Source organism: Calidris pugnax, unplaced genomic scaffold (assembly GCF_001431845.1).
Source record: "Calidris pugnax isolate Ruff unplaced genomic scaffold, ASM143184v1 scaffold51, whole genome shotgun sequence".
Lineage (NCBI taxonomy): Eukaryota > Metazoa > Chordata > Aves > Charadriiformes > Scolopacidae > Calidris > Calidris pugnax.
This window is the reverse complement of record NW_015090797.1, coordinates 3,488,307-3,511,729: the sequence shown is the minus strand read 5'-3', so window position 1 is coordinate 3,511,729 and position 23,423 is coordinate 3,488,307. Positions and strand designations below refer to the sequence as shown.

General features: G+C 45.2%; 1 protein-coding gene across 1 annotated transcript in view; it reads left to right on the top strand.

Moving 5' to 3' along the window:
- The window catches only part of GAREM1 (GRB2 associated regulator of MAPK1 subtype 1), a 107,522-nt gene extending 85,932 nt beyond the window's left edge, over positions 1–21,590 (top strand). The window contains exons 4-6 of the mRNA XM_014936895.1: positions 5,083–6,261; positions 11,662–11,828; positions 15,493–21,590. Of these exons, the coding sequence (XP_014792381.1) occupies positions 5,083–6,261; positions 11,662–11,828; positions 15,493–16,405 (2,259 nt within the window). The 3' untranslated portion in view covers positions 16,406–21,590. The remainder of the gene's footprint in view (positions 1–5,082; positions 6,262–11,661; positions 11,829–15,492) is intronic.
- Positions 21,591–23,423: the final 1,833 nt, after the last annotated feature.

Below are 23,423 nucleotides of genomic sequence, written 5' to 3'. Positions count from 1 at the left end.
TTGATGCCAGACTTATGAGGCTGCAAGCCTCGGCTCTCAGAAGGTTTTTCTTGTTTTCTTCTCCATCTGTTCCTGGTATACCCAGGCTGTGGCACCTTGGGGTCTTGCAATGGCAGCGCAGCGCTGTGGCTGCCTCTCTCCTCCAGCCTCTGGGCATGGCATCAGTGAGAAGGAACCTTAGACCGGCTGCTTCATGCCTACATCCCTATACCTGCCTGGAGGGAATTACTCCAGAAGAATCCAGGATAGTGAGCACCGTTGCAGTGCAGTGGCCTCATGAGCCTTCCTGACATCCCGTGTGAAGAGATGTTTCATGTTAAATATCTGTGGCATTACCTGTTTTGGGTCATTTTTGGAACACTTTGATTTATGTGAGGCATTATTAAACAGCACTGAAGTCAACTTTTAATGTAGCAATCGGGGCAAAGTCTCTCTCAGCTGAGAGGGAAATGCGTGCGTAATAACATGAAGAGTTTTACCTGCTGATACTTGAGAGATAGATGTTTATAAAAGAAAATAGGATGGTGTCTCACTGAATTTGGTCAACTTCCTTGAAAAAATTTGCTTATTTTTTTCTGCTAATAGCTCTCCTGAAGACTCTTTGGTTTATATCTTAAAAATCTTTATCCGTTTTTTGTGACCTGTAAAAAAGAAAATTATCATATATAGTATATATATATGTAGTGCTATGATTAGTCCCTTGGCTTTAATAGTAAAAAATGTATTAAGTAGCTATGGGTCACAGACCTCACAGTTAAAAAGAGCTCTACCAAAAAAGAAATATCCTAACTGTGTATTGTTAAAGTGAATGCAATGCTATAAAGCCACAAATCATTTTTATAAGGAGTTCACATGTTGTCCAAGTGATTAAAGACTTCTACATCAAGCTATAACAAATTGGAACAATTGGAGTCCAAGATGGGATATTGACTGAGGTGATACATCAAAATCTATTTGTCTGAGTTAACCTTTCCTTAAGCAAAAGAAACAATATACTTGAGCTTTCCCAAAAGAACAAGTTTCCTAAATAATCATTCATCACTTTCCTGATGCCTGTCTTCTGCAGTAGGTATAATTGGCTTCTGAATGTTACTGAGTTGCAGGAGTCTAAAAATTTAATACATTACAGTGTGTTAACCCACTGCTGTTTTGGGACATCTCTGTAAGCCAGTAACCCTTCTGGTCAGCATCCTGGCATCAGTAGTGAACGGTTAATGTGGATCAACATCTAGCATTAGGGAGGTGAAGGGCAAGTACAGTATGGAGTAGGTTCTGGTTCTGTGGGTCCTCTGTGTTAGGAGCTGTTCAGTTTCAACATCTACTAGTGATTTTTAGATGGTTTTGGAATATAGTGTGGCAAGAACTGCCTCTTCCACAGAGCTGGGAGCACCGATTGTTGTTCTCACCTATTACCAGAAAGTCAAAACTGGCAGGGAAGGGCAAAAGAGGAGCAAGGGGGAAGTAAAACTGCAAGAGTCATTGCCTAATGCATAAAGCATCGTTGTTATAATGTATAAAGCAGAGAGAGCAACCATGACGATAAATGTGTTTGGGGAAGGAGTTATTTCGGGATGCTCCCAAGGCTAATCGTTTAAAAACTGGAGCAGACTGTGTGTGTATCAGGTAAGGACAGCAGCTGGAGGTATGGTGGTTACTGCTGCACATTGTTGCACTGGAATTGTCCAGTAAAGAATTCCTGTTTAAAATAGATGTGAGGAGGGGGCACACACGCAAAAAAAAAAAAAAATTAAAACATGAGGGTGCAGTCCTACTGTGGAGATATTTGAGGAAAATGCAGTGTCCTACCTTCCTTACCCCCATTCCTCCAGCTGGTCTCAGCTTCCTACCAGTTTTAAGTTCTTTGCACGTGAAGGTTCAAAAGCAAACCTGGGAGAAGCCCCAAAGGAGGCAAGAGCCTCCTCAAGTGCAGGCAAAGCAGGAGGAGGGAAGTGAGCTGCAAGCGTTGGGCAGAGTGGAGCCAGACTGGGATTGGAGTCAGCCCTCCCAGGTATGTTACACAGCTGAATGAAGGCTTCTGGGGTGCTTTCTGCCTTCTGTAGCATTACCTGTTTTCCAAAATTATGAGGACATTCTAACAGTTTGTCACAAGAATATATGATTATTTCTGTGTCAGTCTGTGTTCTGGACTATCTTAACTCTGCTGCTGCAAGATAGTGGGCTGCTGTCTTCTCTCTGTCGTACACCAGTGGTATGCCATGTCACCTGCATGGGCAAGTCTGAGCACCTAAAATAGTGTAGGGGTGTGCTACACCCCTCCAGTGACTGCAGGAAGCAGAGGGTGCACGGGGCAGGTTCTCAGCGGGGATGTGGAGGAACATGGTGCCCGAAGGTGCAAATCCTGTTGGGTCAGTGCTGGAAGCTTAGAGGGCAGAGGGAGCTGAGTCCGGTGTGGTGTTACCCATTCTGCCTTTTGGGAGTAATTTATGATATGCACTTTCCTCCAGATCGTGCTGTCTTTAAGGGTCTTATTTGGCATGAATCAAATCTGTTCGAAGGAGCTGCTGTGCTTGACTGATTCCTGGGCTGATGGGAGCCCTGTGAAGGTCACTAAAGGCAAGTGCAAAGCCCAGCACCTGGCATGCACCCTGACAGGCTAGAAAGTAGCTCTGGAGAAAAAGTCTGAAGGGTACCTGGTGGATGGCAGTGGTGGTGTGGCAAAGGCAGTCAACAGCATATTGGGCTGCAAGGGAGTAGCCAGTAGGTTGAGGTTCTCCATCATTCTTGGAGAATTCTTCATCACTCTTGGATATGCAAGACTGTAGCCAGTAGGTTGATTCTCCATCATTCGGTAGTCATGATCCTTCAGCTGGAGTATTCCTGCCAGTTTTGGAAAGGGCTTTTTTCCAGTAGTACGCTAATGCAAGGAAGACATTGACATGTGGGAGTGAGTCCAGTATACCAAGATGGTCAGGGGCTGCAACAAATCAAATGTTAGGAGGGGCAGGGAGAACTGGGTTTATTCAGCATTGAGAGGGCTGAGGGGAGATCAGAATTTGGACAGCAGCTGATACCTTATATTTATGTTCAAAATTTGGTAATTGAGAATAATTTTGTCTTTAAACGTGCCTGTCGAACCTAAAAGTCCATTTGTGATTTGGCTGGTGGAAATGGGGGCCGTTAATAAGCAGCTGCTTTGTGAGACCTTCGTTGTGAAGCTCGGCCAGTTAGTTACCTCTGTGGTTTCACATCTGAGCCACCGTTTCCTTCTACAGTGGCGTGTGTGTTTGTTTGTGAATCACCAGGGAACTGCGAGTTGGCCGAGCAGCAGCTCCCACAGCCGTGGCCTGTGACACCTCCCTCGCTCCGGCCCGTGTCCCCCGCAGGAAGCGAGAAAAAGCTGTAACCGTGCTGTCTCGAGTTAAAATTTCTGACTCTGCAGCTCACGTTGTCCAAAGAAGCCACTTGTGGGGACTTGTCGATGCTAGAAACCGATATTCTTACAGAATGTGCCCTTTCAAAAAGAGGAGAGGGGGATGGAGCAGTACATGCACAGAGCTCTGTGTGTCCTCAGCCCCTACCAGTCCCACTGAAGGCAGGGCTACGTGGCCAGATGCAGCTCCGGGCAGGTTTTGAGGAGAAACCACCAATGAGCATCCCACCAGTGTTATCAGCAAAAAAACCCGAGTCCTTCCCTTTCACGTCACGGTTTCAAAAACGCTGTTTGGCCAGTGGTGTGAACTGTGAGTGTTACGTACCATAAAACCTCGTAGTTTCCTGGATTAGACCAGTTAGTGTTTGTTTAGATAATTCAGGGCTCGAATGACTTCCTCTCCGGAAGCCCCAGGACTGAAGTGCGAAGGCGGCACACCTCGGCTGAGCTCTGAAAGGCTTGTGGGAGATAATCTCAGCTCTACAAACAGGGGTGAACTGCAGATCACGTCTTAGAAGAGGAAGCGTTACTCACGGCGCTTGTCGGTTATTAACTGATTGGAATTACAGCTTTGATTTCGTGCAATGGCTATTCTGTGATGACACCTGAATTTGAAGCCCGGAATTTGAACCTCACATGGCTCTGTTGAAGTCTTTAGGGGTTGTGGAGGTGAGGAAGGGATTTACTATTTTAGTGTATGTTTCCATTTCTGAATAAAATGGTCTATACAGGTCAACAGCATTTATCTGATACACCTTCCTTTATGAGTAGGTATCTGATGATGATGATGAAGAGCTGGGTGGATTCCTGTTAGGTACCAGAAAAGGGCTTTTCAAGTTAAACCACTCAATTACAAACCAGAGCAATCTTGTCTATAAGGAGTTATTCCAGTCTTAAGGAAATAACTTCAGGAACAAATGAGCCTTGGACATCTGTTTTTCCTTTTTTTTTTTTTATTTCCAGTACAATTTCCATACAAGAAAAGCACACACATGGCTGTGCACATGTTGTTTAATCTCTTAATTGCAATTATGATCAAAAAATGAGGAAGGAAGTCTATGACTAGGAGAGCAAGGCAGAGGGGGAGTTCGGCATATGGGATAGACCGATACTGTTGACTTCTCCTTCAGGGAATAGATGTCATCTGTCATTCCCCCTAGCCTGGAAGACATTATATCAAAGGGATATGCTTCATCCATAATGATGAGATCACCTTGTCTGCTCCTCAGGGAGCCAAAGATGGTGAAAGAAGTTTGTTCCCCTCAAGAGCCTGGCAAATAAGTTCTAGCAAACAGCAAAAAACAAAGGGGTGGGAAAAAGATGCCCAGGGGAGTCCAGACATGCTCTGTCGTAGCTGCATGACACAAGTAGCTATTTGAATTGCTGGGATACGTGGATTTGTCCTTTCTCTAAAAACTGGTTATATTTATTCTTTTTGCCTTCTTTGGCAGTTTCAAGTGGCTGTTTCCCCTTGAGTAAGATGCAGGAATGTGCAGAACAATAAAGAAAGGTTACTTGGCCAAGCTTCAGGTTACACACCTTGCACTTGACTACTTAGCTGTTCAAATAAAGTTAGTTTAGTTTCTCCCAATGTATAGTCTTGTCAGTACAGTATTGATAGATTTGATACGATTTGAAGTATTACCTTCAGTGGGCGAAACTCTAATTTTTTTTTTATTATTATTTTGCAGGTGGCTTCAGGTGAATGCAATGAAGACACTGAGGTTTACAACATTACCCTTAGTACTGGGGATGAGCTCACTTTAATGGGGCAAGCAGAAATCCTTTATGCAAAATCTTCTAAGGAGAAGTCACGACTGAACACCATCTTCAAAAAAATTGGGAAACTTAACTCAATTAGTAAGCTAGGCAGAGGCAAAATGCCCTGCCTCATCTGCATGAACCACAGGACCAACGAAAGCATCAGCCTCCCTTTCCAGTGTAAGGGCAAGTTCAGCACCCGCAGCCCGCTGGAGGTGCAGATGCAAGAAGGTGAGCACACGATTCGCAATATAGTAGAAAAAACCAGGCTGCCCGTTAACGTGACTGTGCCGAGTCCTACACCAAGAAACCCTTATGACCTCCATTTTATCCGCGAAGGGCACCGGTACAAGTTCGTCAACATTCAAACCAAGACCGTGGTGGTGTGCTGCGTGCTTCGTGGCAACAAAATTATTCCCATGCATTTTCCTTTGCACTTGACCCTTCCGAAATTCACTCTACCCGACAGTCTGGTGAAGGGGGAGCTGTGGCACGAATCCCTCATCCAGCACTGGTTTAATATATGCCAGGAGCAGTTTGACATAGATGAGTATTCCCGTGCCGTGCGAGATGTGAAAACTGACTGGAACGAAGACTGCAAGAGCCCCAAGAAGAGCCGGTGCACGGGGCACAGCCACGTGCCCAACTCCCTCAGCTACGCCCGGGACGAGCTCACTCAGTCCTTCCACCGCCTCTCGGTGTGCGTCTATGGAAACAACTTGCACGGGAACAGTGAAGTCAATCTCCACGGCTGCAGGGACTTGTGTAACGAGTGGGCCCTCTTCTCTCACGACGCCCTTCAGTACCAGGAGTCTGGCGACAGCAGCAGTGATTACCTTTTTCCTGAAGTTGGCGAAGAGTCGATGTTTCTGCCTACAAAACCAGAGCTTCCTTACGAAGAGCTGTGGTTGGACCAAGGGTCTGGAAAGGCTGGTGACCAGCCTCTCACTCGCTCGCTAAGTGAGAAGAACAAATGTGACAACTACAGAGGGTCTTTCCGATCAAAGTGTGGTACCGCACCTCTTCCTGTGCCTGCGACTGTCGGAGCAACCACAAAGTCTTCAGATGTTTCCCTACCTCCACCTCCAGTGCCTCCCAAATCAGAAGCAGTAAGTCAGGGTTATTTATGTTGGTTTGTTGCTTTTTTTTTTTTTTTTGGTGATACAGGGGTTGCTTTGGGATTCATTTAGGAAAGACTTTTGGCAGGTTGAGGGGGAAAAAAGGCAAGGAAAGAGTGAGACTTTGTGAGATGCGCAACTTTGACAAGTTTCCTACCAAGTGTAAGTTGTATCCTAAGTCATATCACCAGAGCACATTTAATATAACTGATCTACTAGCTTAATCCTGATACTTTCAGGTGGTTTTATTGGGGTTTTTTGCTCCCACAAACAAGGTCTAACAATTGCTAGGTCCCTTCCTTCCCTTGCTTTCCACATCATCTCTCCACGTGGTCTCCATGTTTTCTCGTATTTTCTGTGACCCCATTCTGTGGCATGACCCTACTTGGAGCTGCCTTGGATCACCCTAGTGTGTGCATCTTCAATTAGCAGGCCCTGTTAATGAAGACAGCTAGAATTTTTATGGAATTCAAGTGTTTGTTAATGAGAGATTTTCTTCTTGGTTACGAATCTATGGCAGATTCTGAAGAATATTAAGTGTCATTGACCTCAAGGAAACTTTATCAAACTAGACCTGAACTAATCACTCTGTGCTGCTTATTGAAAGAAAACATGTTTAAATAGGAACTCTGCAGAGTTGATAAATGAGCCTTCTAGAGGTCTCAATTTTAAACATAGCATGTTTCCTGTCCTAGGGTTTCTAATGAGAACTCATGGGAGAAATCATTTCTCCAAACCCGAAATGTCATGGAGGCTTCAGAGGCAAAAATACAGTGTTTTATCAACAGGAGCTTATGTGGACTGAGTGGAAAATACAACCATTATGTGGTCTCTTGACAGAGTCTTGAACATTATTTTTTAAAAAACACCAGGGAAAAAAGAAAACTTCCCCCAGGAAAGAGTGTCTAGGAATCTCTGGCAAAATTTAAGTGCTACATACTTATGTCGCATTAATCTTGACAGATATTATAATTTAACAAATTAGTTTTGCAGAGTTTTTGCTGGAATTTAAATAAATAAAATACTGTTCCATTTGCAAGTCCTACGCTATTTTCAAGAGCGTGGCTGCACAGCAAGCTGAGGCTAACCTGAGACCCAACTGCTGCAAACCATGGTGATCCCATCCCTTTTCTATTCCCATCCTACAGTCCAGCAGCGTTGGCCGCAGCCTTCCCATCATGAGCCAGGTCACAGTCTGGTTGAAAGCTAAATTGTGTTTATTTGTGCTGGGTTAGCCTTAGCCTGCAGTGGGTCGCTGTGGGGATCCCCCTGGCTTGGCTCCACGGCTGCTGGGGAGGTGGAACGAGGAGAGGGGAGGAGAACATCAGTGCGGGCATGAAACACACAACCACAGCCTTGGACCGTGCCACCAGAACTTCTCCCAAAAAAGCGGCCGCAGCAGCTTCAGCAAAGACAGGAAAGTCAAGACATTACGTCTTCTTAGCGGAGAGTGTTTATGTGTAATGTCTAAGTGCGGGAACCCGAGAGCACTTCCTTGCCTCCGAGGTCAGGTACGCTCTGACACGTTGTCCAGACTCCTCTGGACAAGTGCCCAGCAGCACCGTATCAGGATGAGGTTCCCTGGCAGACTACGCTGATGTAAACCAATGCGGGCTGGTCCCTCCCTCCCTCCTCCTCCTCCTCCTTTCCCAGCCACATGGTCCTGGCTCCTCTTTTGTGCTGGCTCTGGCACTCCTGCTCCTGGGCAGGCGGCCAGGTCTGGATCTGGAAAATGATTAGTTTCCTGCTGATTTCTGTGAGCTGAACTGCTTCAGCGTGGGGTCAAAGGAGCACTGGAGCCAGCGCCGGGGCGGTGGGGGAGGAAGGCTGCCCTGGTTGGGGGGGTAAGGGCTGCCCTCCTGGCAGGGGGCTGATGGTCCCCCGGGTCACACCAGAGACGTGGGTGTCTCATCTCATGCCTGTGACGTGGGTGTCGGGATGCTAGGAGAGCTGTGGAGCACCTGCACAGCATCGGTGTGGACCCTCACACTTGGGGAACCCATGTGGCGTAGTGACTGCCTTCTGGTGGTGGCAGGGTGGCCTTTGGGATACCTACATGTGTTGCCTTTTAAGGTCACTTTGAAAAGCGTGCCGTTTTGTCGTGTGTGTCTTACATTACTGAGGTAATGTGTGAGTGCTGTCAGCAATTTTGGTATTGCAGGAGAACTAATTTCTGCTAAAAATATCAGCTTGCATTTAGAGGTGGGCTGGGGGTGTAACCCCATAAGAAATAAAACAAAATAAAAAACCCTGCATCTCTGTAGATGATAGTAATTTAGGCTGGGTTATGTGGCTTCCTGGAACAGCTTTGGAATGAGTATCAGTGATCTACTGAATTCATCAGTGGGCTGGGGCCAAGGCGATGTTTGCATGGTTTCCATGTAGGGTATTTATAGAATAAGTAGATCTCAGGAGCTGCTGATGAACATGCGGTTTAGTCATCACTCCCTCTAGAATGCTATTCCATAGCGGTTCTCTACAAAGGTTGGCTGGCGATTGTATTTTTGCATGCACTAAATTTAAAATGTGTGTGCAGGAGCTGGTTGCAGGAGGGAGACAAGGACATTCGGGTGTTTCAGAAGCCGTTCTGGTTTTCTTCTCACCGGGAGGATGGAGCATTCAGATATATAATGCTTATTTTCTAAATAACCTTTCAGAAAATCAAAGTAGCGTGATGGCAGAAGGCGAGGGGGAGGGGGAGGTGACCTCTGGATTCAGGCCCGTAAATCAGAAATTGCTTCAGTCCCCGAACGTTAATTTGCATAAAATCAGAGGCTGTTTTCCTGATTGATTTAAAGCACATCCCCCATGGAGTGTGCCGGCAGTTCAGGCTCCCGTCGGCAAGGAGCCTTGAACGGCTCCACAGTCGTGCTGTTTGTCATCCAGGTGGCCTCAGGAGCAAGTCACCATGATGGGCACCTGCGATGCCCAGATTCAGGAGGGACATCCCCGGGGTGGGTGGTGGTGGCGGGGTTGGAGCTGGCAACCAAGGAGCAGAGGTCTTAAAATCCACCCCATGCCATCGGAAAGGGGTGGCTGTGGCCGGGTCCCGGGAAGGAGAGCTGGGGCGTGGGACGGCTCCAAGGTGCAGTGCAAATGCACTTTGTCCATGTCTGGCAGCTGCTTGGCATCTAGTGCTTCTGGGGAAAAGAGCATTTCCTTGTAGCAGCAGCAGCTGTGGCAGACGTCGTGGCTGTTCCCCCCACTCTCCCCCGTGGATTTCATGGCTGTTGGCTGGGAGCTAGCAAGGGTGGCTCTCCTCTGAAGGGTGTCCCCTTGCTCTTCTCAGTTCGAGCTGCAAGATCTCTCCTTTTTGACTCCTCTGCTGGGTTTCCTGAGGGCCGCGTCTGGCAGCTGGAATCGCGGCCTTGTGACAAGGGACCAACTGGGACTGCAAACCCGTATTATTTATGGCCTTGCTCTGGTCTGCAATCTAGGTCAGCGAGGGAGCTTGGCATAGTTTGTTGTGCCAGCACCTTCGGATGCCAGCAGTCTTCCCAGGAAAGAATCCCTTTAACCCCTTGACCGTCTGCTGTGCTCCAAGAGCTCCCCTGAGCGGTCTCTCTAACCCCGTGGGTGTATATTCAGTGCCCTGCAGTACTAACTTTGCCTGGTCTGACTTGGGGAAAAAAGAAAAAAAAATGAAGTCCGTAGGCATCCTTGGTGCAGAGCACTGAAATGGTTGAAGGGTTTTATGCCTGAATTCAATAACAAACATGAATAAAATTGATTCTTTTCTTTTTTTCTTTTTTTCTTTTTTTCTTGAAAGAGCAAATAAGAACCCTTAGAGCAAGATTTATTTCAGTGTTTTATGCTGTCGGGCATTTCCTGTAATTTTGACTTGTTTTGAATTAGGGAAAAAATGTACTACAATGTCCTAGTCCCCAGTTTTCCATTTCACAAAAGTACTAAATGGGTTGTTGCATTTTGAAAGCACTGAAGTGGATTGCAAAAGGTTCCAAATTTATTTTGTTTTTAAATAAATTAAATCACTTCAGTTGCTAATTATGTGTTGCAGAACTGCTAAGATAACTTTTAGTTCTGCAGTGTTGTTAAATTTAAAAATAAGCTGTAACTTTCAAACACAAAGAGCATTTCCCTTTTCTGGTGCATCTGAGACTGTTTCAGACAAGGAGAACATAGAGGTCTTCTCCTGCCCAGGGAAAGGTGCTGAGTCCTTAGAAGTCCTGCCTGGCAGCCTCATTCTCAGTAGCCTTGCTCACCTCTAGCCCTGCTAAATGAAGTTGCTCTCCCAAATATCATAGAGTGGTTGGGGTTGGAAGGGACCTTAAAGATCATCTAGTTCCAACCCCCCTGCCATGGGCAGGGACACCTCCCACTAGAGCAGGTTGCTCAAAGCGCCATCCAGCCTGGTCTTGAACACTTCCAGGGATGGGACATCCACAACTTCTCTGGGCAACCCATTCCAGTGTCTCACCACCCTCACAGTAAAGAATTTCTTCCTAATATCTAATCTAAATCTCTCCTCTTCCAGTTAACAACTGTTACCCCTCATCCTATCATTACACTCCCTGATAGAGTCCCTCCCTGAATGTAGTGATGAGATTAAGGTCTTAATTCCATAGTTTTCTTTCTGTGGGGGTGGATCCTAATATTTTGCTCCTACCTGTGCAGACCAAACTAAATGTCAGATGAGCAGTGCTGCAGGCACGTGTTTTAGGCTGAAAAGTTGGCTGCCTGCAGAAAAGTAGACTAATTGGCTGGGTGCGTTACTTGGACAGGCTCTTCTGCCCCACACCTTTCAACTTGTGGGTTATGTAGTTAACCTTACCCTGGACTGCTTTGGCAGCTATAGAAGGACTGAAGCTCCAGGTCTGAATCCCAGCATCTGGTAAATACAAGATACATGTACTGTCCCTGGGGAAGGAGGATTGGGAATTATCCTAGGGCTGGATGGCTGAGTGTCACTGCAAGTCAGGAAGCATCAAAGTCTGTTGATATGTTTTCATTACGTAAGCTTGGTTTATTACATCTAAATAAACAGCACTAATGAAGTTTAAGCCTAATGAATTGCTTCTTACGAAATGTAAAATATCTGGAACAGCCTGTCTGATTTCATATGTTACTGGAAGGTTCTTTTACGTTGTTTCATTGCTGCTACTTTTTAAATGAGTGGATATCAAACTACGGAAAAGCACCCTAAAAAAGATTGTTGGTAGCTCTACTGGTAGCAAGGCGTTCTTTTGGACTTCTTCATGACAGCCACATACTGTTGCAAATGTATATACTTAGGATCATTTTTCTCTTCTCCTCCCTTTTTAATTATTTCCTTTCACAGAATAAGGCAGAACCAGATGTGTTTCATCTGGTTGAGAGTGCTGTTGCCCAGATTTTCTCGCTGCTTACTTAACGTGTTCTTCTTTTGTACAGGTAAAAGAGGAATGCAGGCTCCTGAATGCTCCCCCCGTCCCACCGCGGAGTTCGAAGCCATCCTCCACCAGTCCTTCCATCCCTCCTCGAACAGTCAAACCGGCACGACAGCAGACCCGCTCTCCCAGCCCGACTCTGTCCTACTACTCCTCGGGACTGCACAACATGTATGTGTTTGGGCTGTCAGAGCCCCGTGCTAGCGCTTTTTGAGAAAGTTAAATTTAGCCGCGTTCCTTTTGAAGGCGCTTGTTTATAAAGGCATGGTACTGTGTCAGAGTTGCTGACTTCTTGTGAAACGGGCGAGCCCGTCAAGTTATTTTTAAAGAGCCAAGAGGAAGCAAAGCTCCAGCAGAAACTTATGTTTTACTAGATAGGACATAGCAATTTATATTAAGTGCCTGCACATATTGCTGTAGGTAATCTCACGGTAAAGTGGGACAGGCTGTCTAAATGGAAAATCCTGTACAGTTCTGTGTAATTCTTGAAAGGCTTGAATCTTCAAACCAGAACATCTCAAAGCTAGTTTTTGAGTGGGATTTCAGTGCTACATGCATGCAGTGCGTCCAGCGCTGATAAGTGGGGGCATAAAAGGGGTGTGGTAATCCAGAAACGTGTTGTGCCAGCTCTATGGGAACCTACGGGGTGGGTGTGATGGAGAACAGAGAGGCCAGCAGACACCACTGAGTGCAAAGTGAGGTGTAGCGGAAAGGGGCCAGACAGCTTCCAGATCAAACCCACTCCAGCACAAACCTAGCCCACAAACTGGAAAATCCGCTCAGCCTAGTCAAAAGTTGACTGTAGATTTTGAATTACGCGGCTGCAAACCTTTTCCTAGCAATGCAGTGTTCTTTTATTGGCTTTAGAAAGCGTATACACCTTTTGAAATCTCACCTTCTTTTTCACTTAATATTGTCTGGTTGCCATTACTTTTGGTATCTATTCAGTGACAAGATACTACCTGTCTGGATATTACAAATCCATCTGAAACCTCACTGAAATAATTTAGCCTAGATGCAGTTGGAATAATAACTTATGCTGGGATTGCCTTTGTAAGCCATACTGCACATTTGCAGCTTAGTGTTGTGTATCTGGCAATGATCACTCTAGATCAAGGCTGTTCATTTGTTTTTATGAAAGCCTGTTGGGTAGTTCTGTCAAGGTCTACTCCACAGGAGGCACCAGACCTCCCAGCATTTGAGGCCCACCAAATGCTGCTTTCTCTCTTTGTAGCTAAGAATACATCTGCCTCCCAAGAAACCAGGAAAGCAATGAGAAGTGAAGTTTCTCAGGAATACAGGTGGTATTATTTGCCTTGAACTTCACAATATTTGCATGAAATTCAACTCCAGCTTCAGTCCAGACCAGATATCTCCATCTTGGTAGAATTGACCTAATGCTGCAGAGGAAGCTGCTAAAAAATGGGCAATGTGTGGAGTAACCAGAGAGCTGGTGAAGTTGCTTTTCAGGTCCTCCCATTTTTATCAATGATCTTATTTTCTGGATCATGAAGGGTTGCAGCCAATATTTTAAATCCAAACAAAACCAACACAATTTGTCCCTATCTGCCTATAAAAATGTCTGATGTCTGACTTCAGCTGTATTTGAGGTTTCTCTTGCATCCTTTGGCACTGAGTCACAGTGAGTTAATTTTGGTGGAGAACAAATAAGGAAGCACTTTGAAAATGTTACTTTATCAGTTTCCAGTAATTCCATTAATCTTTTGAATCATTAAATGTTCCCATTTCTAATATTGAATTAGAGAAAAGAAGCAGGATCAATCTGCTTAATTCCTCTGTATTGTTTACGACACCTCACTGACTCTCTTCTCTGAATTGAACAGCACAATGACTAGATTTGTGAAAAATGTTTTGCACTGCGTACGTTACAGCAGTTGCCCTTTAAACAGCCAGAAATTACCTCTATTGGCAGTGTATTCTTGTTGAGGAGGAAAAAAAAAATTATACAGTAGTTGGAAGGGACCTTACAGACCATTGAATTCCAACCCCCCTGCCATGGGCAGGGACACCTCCCACCAGACCAGGTTGCTCAAAGCCCCATCCAGCCTGTCCTGGAACACTTTCAGGGATGGGGCATCCACAACTTCCCTGGGCAACCTGTTCCAGTGTCTCACCACCCTCACAGGAAAGAATTTCTTCCTAATATCTAATCTAAATCTCCCCTCTTCCAGTTTGAAACCATTACCTCTTTTTCCTATCATTACATGCTTTTGTAAAAAGTCCCTCTCCAGCTTTCTTGTAGGCCCCCTTCAGGTACTGGAAGGCCACTAGAAGGTCTCCTCAGAGCCTTCTCTTCTCCAGGCTGAACAACCCCAACTCTTTCAGCATTGTAAATTCTATTGTAAAAATCCAACTGCTTTAACTTGCAGTCTTTTATTCATGACATGAAAAGGAAAAAAGAAAAGCTTGGAGGGCATGGAGTGGAGAGCGAAGGATAGTTAGACAGAGAGGGGAAACCGCATTTCTAGGGGCTGTTTTATAACTTACAAAATTAGTTTTATAACTCATTTTCAGTCATATAGGTTAGAGCTGCTTTATGGTTTTATGCATCTGCTCTCTGTGTTAGAGCTGGGCAAGTCCAGGTTGGCTTCCTCACTGTAAGCGCACGGGGGACTATTTTTTGTGTCAATCTATTCAAGATTATGCTGTTGTTTTGAAAGCTGCTGCCCTCTTCAAGCGGTTTTCGCTGAGTTGTCACAGAATGACTACCTAGTTTCTTTCTTGAGTAGCTAGTTTCCAGAAGAGAGAGGTGAGTAATTAAAACAATTATTTCAACTGTTGGTTTCCCTCTGTTTTGCTAGGTGAGGAATTGATAAATCAGCTAATTGTTTTTCCAGTGTTCTGGCTTAATTGGCCAGAATTCCAGATTCTATAATTCCCAGTCCTTCAGACTTTCTAAATGAAGTGGCATAGAAGCAGCAAACATTTGCTTTTGATAACAGATCACATGCTTGTGTTGGCATCTCTGTCTCTCAGGAACACCTGGATACAAGCCATCAGTTCTCTCAGACAGACCGAGCTTAGTTTACCACCTGGAAATAGGTCAGGGTAACTTTCTTCAGGTGTCTTTGAAAAGTGTTTCTTGTCTTAGCTTTTTAAGGATATGAACACACAAACTAGTTACTGCGGGGTAAGCTTAAAGCCTGATATTTCAACACATGCAGCTAGGTCTGCTTACCCTCCCAGGTAAAACTCTTCTTTTGGCAGTAAGCATTAACTTATTCTCTGTTATTATACTGTGCACTGGTGCAGTTTTTGCACTGGTGACCGGTGGGGATGGATCCTGTGCATGTGCGTGTTCCCTAACAAATGAAAATGTTGACTTGAAAAGGGTTTTTGATCATCTCTTATGTCAGTCAAGCTTGGGTATAGTGCAATAGTGACCTGCCCCTGTCACAAGCTTTTGCATGCCATGACATATCTGTGGTATATAAACATAAAATACAGGATTACAATAACTTCTAGTGTATGTGAGGCTGTTCCTTTTCCATGGTAGTGTCCCTCAGGAATTCGACAGTGGAAAAACTGAGTATTCGGGAGATGAATTGAGACATCTACTTTTTTACAAGCTTGAAAAACCAAGATGTGAGGCTTTTGGGTATATCAGCATCTTGTCAGGCTTGTAGAAGGAGTAAAAGAACTGTCAATGCATTATTAAGACGTGTTGTTAATTCAAATCTGAAAAGTTCTGCCAGAGGAAAGAAGATTCTTTCCTTGTGACAGCCACCCTCTGACTCTGTCAGATGATTTATTAATTTATTCAAACGCCACATTTTTTCTTACTAACAACATCATTTCTGCTTTGTTCCTTAAGCAATGTCACAGAGAGCGACAACACCAACCCAACTGAGAGCACACCTGTTTCCTGCTACCCTTGTAACATGGTGAAAACCGAATCCAAAGAGCCTGAGAGCACGATGCCTTTGGGAAGCCCCTCAACTGAAGCTCTGCCTTCGAGGTTATCTTGGCCAAACCATTTTTCGGGAACTGCTGAAGGCCAGAATAGAAGTGATTTCCTGCTTGATCCAAGCAGGAGCTACAGTTACCCCAGACAGAAGACTCCAGGTACGCCAAAGAGAAACTGTCCAGCACCTTTGACTTTTGACTTCGATGGGTGTGAGCTCCCGGCAGGGTACTCCCCGCTCACCCCAGCAGAGTTCACAAACACCATCTCTAGCTGTCCAAAGTCGGCGAGTTACTCTCTAGACTGCACTGATGAGAAAACTCTGGGAGTCAGCAACGCAAAGCAGAGCCATTCGTGTCCTGCCTTACCTCCCCGGGCACCGAAGCCAAGTGAAGAGAAGACAGTTACAGACATGAATCCCTTGCCGCTGAAAATAGATGGTGCCGAGGAGGAGTCTAAAACTGGTTCTCCAGACCTCTTGGAAGATCAGTTTCTCGTTAAAAAGGGCATGCAGGATACGTTCTCTGTGTCTTATCCCTTCTCGTCTCCCCTCCACCTCCAGTTAGCACCAAGATCTTGTGGGGATGGCTCTCCCTGGCAGCCACCTACGGACCTTTCTGGACTCTCGATAGAGGAAGTGTCTAAATCGCTGAGGTTTATTGGTCTGTCAGAGGACGTCATATCGTTTTTTGTTACAGAGAAGATTGATGGCAATCTACTGGTTCAGCTTACAGAAGAAATCCTGTCAGAAGACTTTAAGCTAAGCAAATTGCAGGTGAAGAAAATACTACAGTTCATTAATGGCTGGCGGCCCAAGATGTGATACTGACGACTGGTTATTAGTGAAACTGTACGAGATGTGCTCGATGCACTTCAGCTAATACATCACTTCCTGTTTTTTGCACTAAAAGCCCTTCCTGTAAATAGTAGTAGAAAAATTCTTACTATGCAGATAAACATTTTTGAGTGGTGGATGGATCTTTTTTTTTTTTTTTTGGTATGTCAATACTAAAGTTAGAGAATCTGCAGAGGTGTGCCTTGTGCATCCCTGAACGTTCAACAGCTGCTAAAAACTGGACACTAAGGGAACTTTTACTCCGTAGTCTGTCAAGACTTAGTCGTATTTATTACTGAACAATTTGATGCTGAAAGACACACACCAATCCAGTTTACAGTTTTGTGTTAACGGCAAAAAAAAAAAAATATGTATTTCTTACGGGATTATTTGTGTTCAAGTAATATTTGGCAATATGCTGTGACTTTCTTCTGTTTCTGTTAACAAGAGGCATGTTCAGATACACAAAAACATCATTTTGACACTACATCTGAAAATGTTAAGAATTGCTGTGAAGTGCCACTAATACACTATTCTTGCAGCATATTTTTTATTAACAGTATCTTCCTGACTACCTGTAATGGGTACACTTTCCACGGGATTTTGGGCAAAAAGAGTTAAATGTTTTTCAAAACAAGAGTCTTGCTCAGCTCATTGCCCAGAGGGGAGGGAGAAGGGGGATTTTCCTACTGAGCCACTCTGCCCTGGCCAATTAAAAGTTTATGACCTGTAGATTTCAAAAGTTGCTTTTGTAGTCGGGTGGCTGGAGTGAGTAGCATGACTTGTGGTCGTGCAGCTTTCTCATGGGAAAGGCAGTCCAGTGCACAGACCCTTCTCTGGTCAGATCCTGCTCATGCAGCCCTTGCAATAGCCTTGCTCTGGCGAAAGACAACCCCTTGTTCTTTCCTCTGCTGCTGTTACCATCATCTGAAAATGTGCTTGATGTGCTATCCTGTGCCTGCAGTCGGATCTGCGTGGGAAGGTGACAGTGCTCCTGCAGGATGCCTTTGAAATACAGCATTAGGGAGGTGGGAACAGAAGCAGCACGTAATGCGCTGGTGAGAAGGGGCCGAGGGAGGGTTTGGGCCGTGCCTTGGGAAGTTCTTGTGATGTTTAAGTTCACCTATCCCGTTTGCAGTGGATGCAGGAGGACGTGGGGGTCGAAGTGGGAGGAACCGTAGCATCGTAAGATGTGCTAATTCAGTTGCTCAGCTGCAAAAACTCACTGCAATAGATGTCACATTAGGCAGCAGTCAAAAAGGAGCACAGAGATGGGAAGGGGACATTAGGCTGCCCCTGGAGACCTTTCATATTTAACTGCTCAGAAGGCTAGAAACAGGATTACCTTTTGCTAGTCCATTGCTGATTTCCTGTGCTTGGCAGAGCTCTCCGAAATGTGTCTAAATAACCTCAAGATCCTCTGCGTTTGTAGCACTGAATGCAGGGATTCAGGATACACACTGTGGTGTCCATCCTCAGCAACTGTGTGGGATCCTCAGGTGGTCAGAGCCAGGGATGCTGGAGCAGCTTCACCTGCTGCTGAGCAGAGCCCTGGCCAGGATGACACCATCACAAAAAATCTCTCTTTTTCCATTGTAGGGCACAAAGCTGGAGCATCACAAGGACATACAGAGGAGGGACAAAAATTGAGAGGCTGCTTTTGCCTGTTTTCTGAACCATATTGACTCATTAAAAAGAATTTATTTGCAAATGGAGTTTTCTGTTGCCCGGGCAAATTCATGTCATGTCTCCGGACCGAAGCCAAGATGCATCATTTGTCTTGCAATAATGCAAACCACCAGCTCCCAACCAGAGAGCAAAGCCCAATTGATGTGGGTACTAGAAAGCAGTGAGCCAAAAAATATCCCAATAGAAAAAACCCCAAGAGTTCATAATCCTACTCTTTTCTTGATGTATTGACTTTTAGCAACAGATCAATAGCTTTCTCTGGATGCATTTTAATTAGCGTCCTAAAATATTTTAGCTGCAAGTAAGACTAAATCAAATCCAAGTACTGCTCAGATGCATGTGCTTGTTGGTGGGCATGTGCAAGTTGAAGTTAATTGCATTTTAACCCTCACTATGTCAAAAGAGTGTTCAGATTTGAAACGGCCAAATTTGAAATGTCATGTACATCTGTTTATTTTCCTTTGCTTGTTAATTTAGGATTTTAAAAAAAAAGGAGCTGGAACTCTTGGTAATATTAACATTAAATATTTTGAATGCCCCCAGGATATTAACGTTGCCCAAAAAATAGTGTTGTTTGACTATGGATGGATATCTGTTCTGGTATCTCTGTTTACCTGCTTGGGATGGTTTTTCTGGCAAGCAGCCTGGTGGAATTTGCATTCCTGAGTGTGCTGCATTGAGATCACGTATGCATAGACCGAAATGCCACTGGCCTGTTGAAAGGCCCAGAAATGTGCAATGGTTTCAAAAGCAGATTCTGTGCAAAAGCACAGCTAAAAACCCTAATTGTAAACTTGCTATTGATGTCCTTCAAGTTGTCTTCTTCTGGCTTGGCACTGCTTACTTGTTTTTATCCATAATATTTTAGCATTTGACCTTTGCTTTTGCCCTTAGCAGCTCATCATCTTCATTTTCCATTTCTTTAGCGATTTAGGTGTTCCTAACCTTTGTGTAGTGTGAATTCTATGACTGCGGTGTCAAGCCACCTGCCGTGGTGCCCAAGCTGGATGAAGCGTCTGCTCAGGTGAAATAAGGAGAGGGATGACCAAACTGGGCAGGTGAAGTATGGTGGCTCAACCTCTTCACCACGGTGTGAGTAGCCAAGCTGTGGTAGCACTGATGCCCATGGGATCTCATTTATTTGCTTTCCTCTTGAGCTTCATTGCCGTGGTGTTAGAGGGTCAGGACCATCCTTGGCGCTGTAGAAGGCAGTTTGAACAGGGCAGACCAACATGAACGCGTCGATCTCACGGAAAGTCCCTGGCAATAAAGGCATGGTGGCACCTTTGAAATGGGGCAGGAGCAGAGGAGTCCTTCAGGCTTTAGCAGAGAACCATGTGGTTTCTTTAGAAGGATGGGGTATAAAACCTGGAGACTTTAATCTGTGAAAGGTTACAAAATGCTGCACTGTTTATTGTACTTTGCGATGGAGGGTAACTTTAATGTTCCCACTGTGATCAGGAAATGTCTGAAAGCGCTGGGGAATATCCCCGAGATACAAACTTTTTACCAGCTGATGTGAACAGGAGGAGACAGCACTTGGCGTTTGATAGGACTCGCAGATGGAGCAGCGTGAGGGCATGGGCACTCTGGTGGGAGTCCCTTGCTGCTCAACTGTTGGTGTGGGGTCTTGCCTGGTTTGGTGCAACCGTCTGCAATGGATGATCCCAGGCAGGTCCCAAGCACAGCTTGGAGGTTAGTGATGGGGGACACCAGCCTGGTTTTGGAGAGTAATGGAGTTCAACCCTGTTGATGTGACCTGTGTGGGTTGTCCTTGGGGGCTGAGAGCAGGCTCTGGCCCATTTTGTCTGCTAACAGAGGTGTAGCCATTGAGTTCAGGTGACACCTGTCATGCCAGAGTGTACCTAAAGTTGTCTACTTTTTCAAGGCACTCTGCTAAAATAGGCCAACCCTAACCTTGGACTTCCTTCCTCGGATTAAATAAGTGTAAAGCCTCTGGTGCTTATTTAGTGATCAGTGTCTGACGTTGTGTGTCATCCTTGGGGTTTTTTTGTTTGTCTGGGGGTTTTGGTAGTAAAAAAATCTGGCATGTCGTTCTGTACGGAGCTGTCTCTTTGTCCTGCACCAAGAAACACGTCCTTTCTATGCAACAGTCGCGTGGCGGCCCAAGGGCTGATGCTGCCTTCAGCGGCGAAAGCTGGATTCTGGCATGGGGGCTTCTCTGGAGGTGGACATGGAATTGGCCAAGGGAGGCATGGGGGAGGAAACTTGAGGGGAAATGCCTTTAAACGCTCGTTGTGCCTAGGGTTAAGATTCTTTGTCTTGCTGCCTGGCTGGCTAACCAAAGCTGTATTGAAATCAACTCAAAGTGCATATTTGCGTTCTTATTCTTGCCGTATTGTAAAAATTGCCTACGGCTAGAAATTTAGAGACAGAAAACATTTGGGCCATCCAAAATGGGAAGGAAAATGTATTTTGAAGTGTTCTTTGCAGCTAGAAGCAAGGGTTGAAGTAACTGTGTATTACAGAGGTTTTTTCCAATACAACCATTTTACTTGCCACTTTAATTGACTTAATTCCACAGCAACAGCTTCAAGAGAAACAGCGTAAATAGCGATGCTGTTGCAAAAAAAAAAACCAAAACCACCATGTTTCAAATCTGTCTATAAATACTTGAAGTGATTTCTCCTATGTTTTCTTCTTGAGTCAACTCCTTGATTGTCTCCATCGTGGTTTAGGCAATCCTCAGACCAGGACAGTCTCCCCACTAAATAAAGTGTGCTGGCACCAGTTCCTTGTGTGCTGCCCACTGGGGCGCCTGCCTGCGGGCCGGGCAGGGGGTACACCACGCTACTTCGGAGCCAAACACCAGCCCTGTGTGAAAAGGACAAGGGCTTAGCCCAGCTCTCCTGGCTCCTCTTTTTGACACACTGAAATTGCAGCTTTCCCGCCTATGAGCTAGAAGGTACGAATGAAATCCTAATCAAAGTTGAGGGATGGTCCGTTTTATTCACGGTATTGGGGAGGGCAGGGCAGTAGGGAAATGCAGACCCCTCCTTGTTGAGACCTAGCAATAAATGACTCTTCATTTGTTATGTCTTAAACTCCTAATAGTTTGGGAGTTGTTCAGACTTTACCATTTCTGTGCGTAGTAACCAAATTTCCAGCGTGAAAAATCTGCAGAGTGATTCTCTTGACTTGGACAATCTTCTGAATTATATTAAAAATATCTGTTAGTTCTTAGCTCTTTAGATTCACTTTGGGTAGGTCAAAAAAGTAACACTTGGGAAAAAAAAAAAAAAAAAGAGAAAGCCCCAAAACTTTGGCTTAGTACATTTCCGTTATAAAACGAAGCATGGGTTTTGTGGAATTCTGTGCTGTTTTGGGCTTTTGTGTAAAAGGCTGAAGGCAGATTATTATTTAAACCAGGTGCAAATAAATATCCCTGTAATGTATATGAACAAATTTAAACCGCGTATTGTAAGTATATAAACTGTATATTAAAGACACTATTTTCATGATATTTCAAACGTGTACAGAATTTGTTGTGCTAAATCGGTTGGGTTGCATGTATTATATAAAATGGTTGGTTTTCATTTAGTAATTTCACTGACTTATCCTCTTGCTCATCTCAGTATAATTCGGAAATAAGCACTTCTCAAGTAGTGAATTCACAAAGTGAGCTTGGGATAATTGAGAGGAGCAATCAGGCTTTTGCATTTAACCTCTCAAGACACATTACTTTTCCCTGTCTTGTAATTTCACTTGATCCCCTTCAGCAAGAGCATCGAGCTGTGTGTTCCCCAAAGAATTTGTTGCCAGACAGCTTTCCTGTCTCCAGCAGACGTTCACCTAAAACATTATTTTCCCAAGCCCTCAGCCGATTATCTTTGTTTTAGAGAAATGCAGTCAATTATAATTTGGATAAGCTTTCAAGCGCAGAGACCGTGCGCAAGTATTTCTGCTTTGCAAAAAGTCTCTGAAACATTTATTGGGTGGGGAGAAAATTAGAGACAAAGCAACGTTGTGCTCTCGGTTGTCTGTTCCCGTCTCCAGCAATTGTGGCAGCAGAGGGAAATGTCAGCTCTACAGCCGCCCACGCATCGTGCAGGTGAGTTGCTCCTGTGCCAGATTCCCCTTGGGCTGAAGCTTCCTTCACTGGTTCTAGGCCAAAGGAAAGTTTACTCCAGCACAGCAGTAGTTGTGGAAGGGTTTTATGGAGGCACTCGTGTTTGTGAGAAATACAGCAGGGCAGAGTCTGCCACGGTGGTTGACGTTGGGTTTGATACAGATGGGGTTTACTTGCCTCCAACCCTCACATCTGGGGGAGGGGGGAAGCGTGTCTGGAGGTGGGATGTGCATCGTGTGGCTTGGATGTGCATCTCTGCTTCTCAGAGAGAAGCAGAATTGCTTTCCCAAATTAAGAAAAATCTCATTTGCCATGAGCGAGGCTGCCTAGGGCACATCTCTGCTCCACGCCCCAAAGAGGGGAAAGGAAAATAAATAATTTTCTGAATGTTCTGGTCAGCTGGCTCCAGGCTGGGCAAAAGGGTCCTCAGGAAAGCATTCAGCGCAGGCAGGAGAAGGAAAGGGCTATAGCCCAAGTCAGCCATCTCCCTATCAGGAAAGGGCTGTCCTAAGGTGGGTGTTTTCTGTTTATGTGTGTTACAGTAGTCATCGAGCCTGACATAAATCTCCTGTCTGACTCTGGTCACCATGGCTACCTGTAAATGTGAATCAGGAATACAGGCAGGGGAGGGACCTGAAAACGCACCTCTCTCCTCTTTGGGAATTGCAAACTTAACACCTGTGGATGTGCTGCTCCTCATGGTATGATGTGTTTGCTAATTAGACCTCCCCGAGATCTGTTTATGTGTGTGTACCCTGTTCTCCTCTCACTGGGGCTCCTGTCCTTGAGTGGAGTTGCCATGGGATTCAGGATATTGAGAGAGCCTGACGTCCTGTCTCATGACGCCGGTGACTAATCCCTGAAGTCCTTGGTTGCAGTAGACTGCTAGCTCAGGTCGTCACTAGCTTGAGGCACTCTATACCACGCTCTGTTGCCCAGGTATAAACATGCTTGATGTCATCAGATGCACATGTCATGTACAACCACTTTCTCCTGTGCACAGGGTGACCAAAAGCTGCAAACCTGGGTGAAGTTCTGCTCTCCCTTTGTTCTGTGCCATGAGCAGATGATGGGACTTGCCATTGCAGAATGAACAGAAAATCTGGGCTGCTTGGGCAGTTGTCCTCTGTGGTTTTGGCCAGGCCCTCAGTGCTGCTGGACCATCTCTCTAACATGGCAGCATGATTTTTAGGGATTCCCTTGGTACCCCTTTCTAACCGCTTCCTC